This window comes from Tupaia chinensis, unplaced genomic scaffold, assembly GCF_000334495.1.
Source record: "Tupaia chinensis unplaced genomic scaffold, TupChi_1.0 Scaffold000477_1, whole genome shotgun sequence".
Taxonomy (NCBI): Eukaryota; Metazoa; Chordata; class Mammalia; order Scandentia; family Tupaiidae; genus Tupaia; species Tupaia belangeri.
In genome coordinates this window covers 3,458,651-3,465,034 of record NW_006159986.1, presented here as the reverse complement: position 1 = coordinate 3,465,034, position 6,384 = coordinate 3,458,651, and the positions used below count along the sequence as shown (strand labels likewise).

The window sequence follows — 6,384 nt, the reverse complement described above, 5'->3', positions numbered from 1 at the left end:
CCCTGTTTATTTTTCTTTTACATCATCACTTTGCTGCTCAGCCTTCATGCACTGAGTGTCTAGACAGGTCTAAGTGGAATGAAGCCAAACATCTGAATACTATTGGGGTCAACATATTCCTCAATTCCCACTGAATCTACTGCACAAAGGGAGAAAAACGGAATAGCAGTGAGTTTGCAGACCACCTCCTCCTGCACTCCTCTGATCACTCAGATTGAACTTTTAGAAATTAGGATGAAACAAATATCCCAGCAGATGACTAGAAATCACTGCAGAGGCAAGAGAAATTTGAGAAACCAAGACAATACCTCTTCCCCCAAGGGATAAGAATAACTCCTCTTTATACACAGGCAGTATAATGGAACTCATGAAAATGTCTGATAAAGAATTTAGAGGGACCAGCAGTTAGCGTAATGTCTATGTCGCTGGATTGCCATGTAGTCAACCGCGGTTCACATCCCAGACCCGGTGGCTTAAAACTCACGCCTGGTGCGTGTGCGTGCGTGCCCAAGATCCCAAGAGGAGAATGGAGGAGAAGGGATTGTGGCATGGCCATCCCCCCTGGGGGGTGATTTCTTGCTTTTTGTCTCTCTGTCTCTCTCTGTCTGTCTGGCGAGCGCACACACCCTATAGCAAAAACCTCTCCCAAAAAAATAAAAAAAATAAAATAAAATAAAGAATTTAGAGGGACCAGCAGTTAGTGTAATGTCTATGTTGCTAGACTCTCATGTGGTCAGCTGCAGTTTGTGTCTCAGACCTGATGGCTTATTCTCCCACCGGGTGAGTGTGCATGCATGCCCAAGATCCCGAGAGGAGAATGGAGGAGAAGGGAGCACGGCGTGGCCATTCCCCCTGAGAGGTGATTTCTTGCTTTCTGTCTCTCTGTCTCTGGCGAGCACATGCATCCTATAGCAAAATCTCAAAAAAAAAAAAAAAAAAAAGAATATAGAATATTCATAGTGACAAAGCTAACAGAGATGGAAGAGAAGAGAGACAATGAACTCCAGAAGAGGCAGGAGAAAGGAGCCAGCGAGTTCAAAGAGGTGAGGAAGTTCTTGCAAGATCTGAAAGAGAAAATACACACCATAAAAAGAATCAAATAGAACTGTTGGCCATGAAGGCTATAACATGGGAAGTCAAAACCTCTCTTTAAAGCATTAAAAGCAGACTAGATCATACAAATATTGGATGTAGAAGACAGAATTGCTGGACTAGTAAAATCCACTACGAAGACTGAGAAAATAGCCCCCCAAAAATGAGAATAATATACAGGAAATACTAGATACCATTAACATTCAAATATCCAGATCACTGGTATCTCAGAAGGTGAAGAGACTAATAAGAGCATTGATAATCTATTCCATGAAATCCTGGAAGAAAACTTTTTAAACCTAGAGAGGCATCCAAAGATCCAAACCCAAGAAATACAGAGGACCCCAAATAGGATCAACCCAAGAAGATCTTCTCCAGGACACATTATAGCCAAATTGACCAAAACCACAGACAAAGAGAGGATACTAAAACTGGCTAGAGAGAAACATCAAGTTACCTATAAAGGATATCCTATCAGGTTAATAGCGGACTTCTCATCAGAAACCATACAAACAAGGAAAGAATGGGAGAATATACTCGGTGTTGAGTGAAAACAATTTCAACCAAAAATAATATATCCAGTGATATTATCCTTCATATGGGATGAGAAGACAAGAACATTCTCAGATGAACAAAACCTGAAAGAATTCCATACAATTCACCCAATTAAGTTGGCAGTTCAATGACTTTTGATGTACTACATCATTAAATTTCAAAATTGTGACAAAATATCCAGAATAGGGACAGCAGGTGGTACGGTGGTCAAGGTACTGGACTCCTATGTGGCCAGCCATTTTTCGATTCTGGGATCCTGCAGCTTGAAACAAGCCAGGCATGTGTGCATGCGTGCCTAAGATCCTGAGAGGGGAATGGAGAAGGGATTGCGGCGTGGCCATCCCCCCGGGGGGTGATTTCTTGCTTTCTGTCTGGTGAGCGCACGCGCCCTGTAGCAAAAACCTCTTAAAAAAAAAATTAAAATTAAAAAAAAAAAAGAAAAGAAAATGGTCAGCCTAGTGGTAGGGACAAGTCCAGAGTTGAACATTACCTTCTAAAATTTAAACGGAAAGATTGAACCACAACAGAAGATAGATTAAGTACATGAGTCCGAACTGGTAAACTACAATTTTATGACTTTTGACTAAAACATTACTGATATTCTTCTATGCTTTGTTTTCCAGAGTTAAGGATTTTGTCTTCTTTTGAATCGTGGACAGTTCCATGTACCTATTTGAACAGAATCCTAACCTGTTTCCTGACTTTAAGTCTTAAGCAAAGTTCTCAACATTTTTTTTGTTTTGATTTGTTAAAGCTAAAACTGCCTTTCTTGAAATTAAAAAATATATTTAAAAATTCCTACTTAATGACCACAGTAATCTATATAGCCTCAGTTAGTTGCTACTTTATAGTATATTCATTATACTCACAGAGTTTCATGCCTAAAGTCAACACGTGTTTACAGATATGTATATATCAGCTGAACTAGCTATTGCAAGTATTTAGATTAATTAAGATATTTTGTGAATCAGTAAAATGTGGTGGAAAAAAATGAATGGAAAGCAACTGCAGATACCAGAGATAGTGTAGAAGGATGGTGGGAAATGGCAGAGGGTGAGAAATAAGAGGGGGGGGATACATTATACACAATCAAGAAATGGAAAATTATTTGTCAATGATAATATGTATGATTAGCCACTATAGAGTGTATTCTGGGTGGGAAATAGCATTTTGTAAGCTGTGATGCTGTTCAATGAAATAATGTAAAATTAGTAGATTAAAAAAGAAAGAAAGAAAGAAAAGCACCAGTGTACTGTGCTCTGAATTCTTTTGCCACCTGCTTTTGCTCTTCTTTCTTTTCAGTGACAAATGCACGAGCCACTTTTCAGGAGACACTAAATCACTAAAATGCTTGACGATATGACCTGTTTCACATCGAGAAATCAGTTTCCCCTGAATGGAATTACCTATAAGCTTGCAGAAGAGGCAACAGTTGTGACAGAGGGGATAGGAAATATTAGGTCATTGGGAAAATTAGGATGCATTTTTGCACAGAAAAACATAGAAAAATACGTCAAGACTTTTCCAACAACCTAATAAATATAAAACATTCCGTTGCTATGAGGGAATCTCTAAATTTGCCTGTTGTGGAAGAGAACGATTAAGACAAATAGTGAGGTGAGACTGGCAACATGAGGGGTTTTCTTGATTTAGTTTGAATGTATCTAAGTGACAAAAAAAGCATCTGAAGAATTTACATTCTTTTCATTAGCATCTCCTTTTTGGTCCATCAGCCTACTGAACAAATTTATGAACTCCTTCAAGTATCACACTAAATGTCAGCTCTATGTACTGGGAATTCTAGACCAAAGATTGCTCCTGTGAGATTCCAGAAATTATTTCCTAGGTATAGTAACATGATTTTCTTTTTCTTTCATTTTCAGGGAAGCAGAATCTTTCAAGGAACAAGGAAATGCATATTATGCCAAGAAAGATTACAATGAAGCTTATAACTATTACACAAAAGCCATAGGTGAGAAGGACTTGATACTTAGGCAAAAATACTCGTTTGCCAAATACTATTATAAGTAGCTCTTCTCTAAGAAGTAGCTTTTTGCTTAGTGGATTGATAATGCACTCTTCAAGCTTAATGATCTTATGAGGGATAACTTTTTCTAGCTGGAGTGGATAATTCTTCTTTGGGCAAATTGAAGGCCATTTCAGAAATACTGGCTGTTACAGCAAAAAGATACATACCTTGGGACTAGCAGTTGGCGTAACGGCTATGTCGCTGGACTTCCATGTAGTCAGTGGCAGTGGACCCGGTTGCTTAAACTCACACGGGGCGCATGTGCATGCATGCCCAAGGTCCCAAGAGGAGAATGTAGGAGAAGGGATTGTGGCGTGGACAATCCTCCCTAGGGGTGGAGGCGGTGAGGGGGTGGTTTCTCACTTTCTGTCTGTCTCTCTTTCTGGCGAGTGCGTGCGCCCTATAGCAAAAACCTCTCAAAAGAAGAAAAAAAAGAAATGACGGCTGGATCCCACATGGCCAATCCCACATTTGAGTCCCACACCCAGTGTCCTAAAACACATGCCAGGCACAAGGGTATGTGTAGGGAGCAGCTAGACCTGGACTAGACCATCTCTACTAGCAACTTTTAGAGTAGAGATGGTCTTTGTGCTCATGCTGCAGGGCAGGGTAAGTGAAAACTCTAAAAAAGACATTCTGGTGTTATGCCGCAGGGCAGTGTAAATTAAGGGAAGCTAAGTGTTAGCCAGAGAAGGCCAGGGGAAATTTATTTAGAACTTTGAGATGCAGGAACCGCTAGATGCAAGAGGCTTGCTGCTGCAGTTGATAATAGAAGACACCTGGCTTTACCTTAGGCTTCTCTTTTCCCCCATTTGGCGTGGTGGTAAAGGTGCTAGACTCCCATATGGCTGATCGCGGTTCGAGTCCTGGACGTGGTGGCTTGCTTTCTCATGTTCTCTAGTCAAATTGGAAAATAATAATAATAAAGTTAAATAGGGACCAGCAGTTGGCGTAAAGCTCTAGTCCCAGACTTGGCAGCTTAAAACTCATGCCAGTGTGTGTGCTTGTGTGCCCAAAATCCCAAGAGGAGACCAGAGGAGAAGGGACTGCAGTGTGGCCATCCCCAGAGGGGGGTGATTTTTCGCTTTCTGTCTCTCTATCTCTTTCTGGTGAGCGCACATGCCCTATAGCAAAAACCTCTCCAGAAAAAAAAGGTTAAATAAAAATAATTATTTAATAATAAGTAAAATTAAATAATTTTTTTAAAAGGAATAAACCTGAGAATGACTCAGGGCTGATGATCTCTATCAGAGATGCCTGTCCATCCAATCCCTGGTTTTCTCTACTTGTTTGTATATTCTTTCTAAATCCACAGCCATTCCCACTTGGGGTTCACCACCACTGTCACCCCCACCCCCTGCTTCGTTGGGCCAGGTGTGCCTTCCCAAAATCCTTAGAGGAGAAGCAGTTGTATCACCATCCCCTTGGGGAAGGTATGGTGCTTTTGTAGATAAAATCAAGTCTTAGTTATCTTTGTGCTTAATATACCAACGTATTTTAGTCCCATGTCAACAGATTTCTCGTTCAACTTACTCACTGACTCCCCACTCCAATTCAACAAATAAAAATTGTTTTATTTTTTTAAAAAAAAAAGAAATTTTTTTTTTGGAGAGATTTTTGCTTTCGGGTGCATGTGACCTCCTTGGAGAAAGAAAGTAAGAATTTACTCCCCGGGAGGTTGACCACACTGCAGTCCCTTCTTGGGATTTTGGGCACCCACCCACATGTCCCCACCGTGCTTTTTTTTTTTTTTTTTTGGAGAGGTTTTTGCTATAGGGCGCATGCGCTCACCAGACAGAGAGACAGAAAGCGAGAAATCCCCCAGGGGGGATGGCCACGCCGTAATCCCTTCTCCTCCGTACTCCTCTTGAGATCGCATGCACACATACCTGGTGTGAGTTTTAAGCCGCCGGGTCCGGGACGCAAACCGCAGTCGACTGCGTTGGAGTCCAGCGACATAGCCATTAAGCCAACTGCTGGTTTCACCCACTGTGCATTTCAAGCCTCTGTGTCCGAGGCTTAAACTGTAATCAGCCATGTGGGAGTCCAGCGTTTTAACTACTATGCCACGTGTTTGCCCTACAAATTGATTTTAATATCTCCTTACACAAAGCACAGGTGTTTTGTTTTTTTTTTTAAGAATTATTTTAACTTTATTTATTTTACTTATATTTATTTTTTTAAAGATTTTTTTTTTTAAGAATTATTTCATTTAACTTTATTTATTTATTTTAATTTGAGCAGAGAGGGACAGAGTGAGAGAGAGAGAGAAGGAAAGTGAGAAAGCAAGCCACCAGGTCCGAGACTCAAACCGCGGTTGGCCATGTGGGAGTCCAGCATCCCCAACCACCACACCACCTGCTGGCCCCTATATTTAGTTATTTTAACTTGACTAGAGAGGGAGAGAGAGAGGTAGAAAGTGAGAAAGCAAGCTGCCAGATCTGGGACTTGAACCACAGTCAGCCATGTGGGAGTCCAGTGCCCTTAACCATCATGCCACCTGCTGACCCCACAAAGCACAGTTTATTAAGAAGATAAATGAGCTATTTCATCCCCATCAAAAGATCATGTGCACATTCCTTTTTTAAAAATTATTTATTTATTTATCCATTCATTTTATTATTATTTTTTTAATTTGACCAGAGTTAGACACAGCGATAGAGAGAGGGAAAGTGAGAAAGCAAGCCACCATGTCCAGGACTTGAACC

General features: G+C 40.7%; 1 protein-coding gene across 2 annotated transcripts in view; it reads left to right on the top strand.

Annotated features, from left to right (window-relative positions):
• DNAJC7 (DnaJ heat shock protein family (Hsp40) member C7) overlaps nucleotides 1-6,384 on the top strand; it is a 49,590-nt gene that overhangs the window by 18,146 nt on the left and 25,060 nt on the right. For both annotated transcript variants that reach the window (XM_006156000.3, XM_006156001.3), the window contains exon 2: nucleotides 3,531-3,619. In XM_006156000.3, coding sequence (XP_006156062.1) covers nucleotides 3,531-3,619 — 89 coding nt within the window. The remainder of the gene's footprint in view (nucleotides 1-3,530; nucleotides 3,620-6,384) is intronic.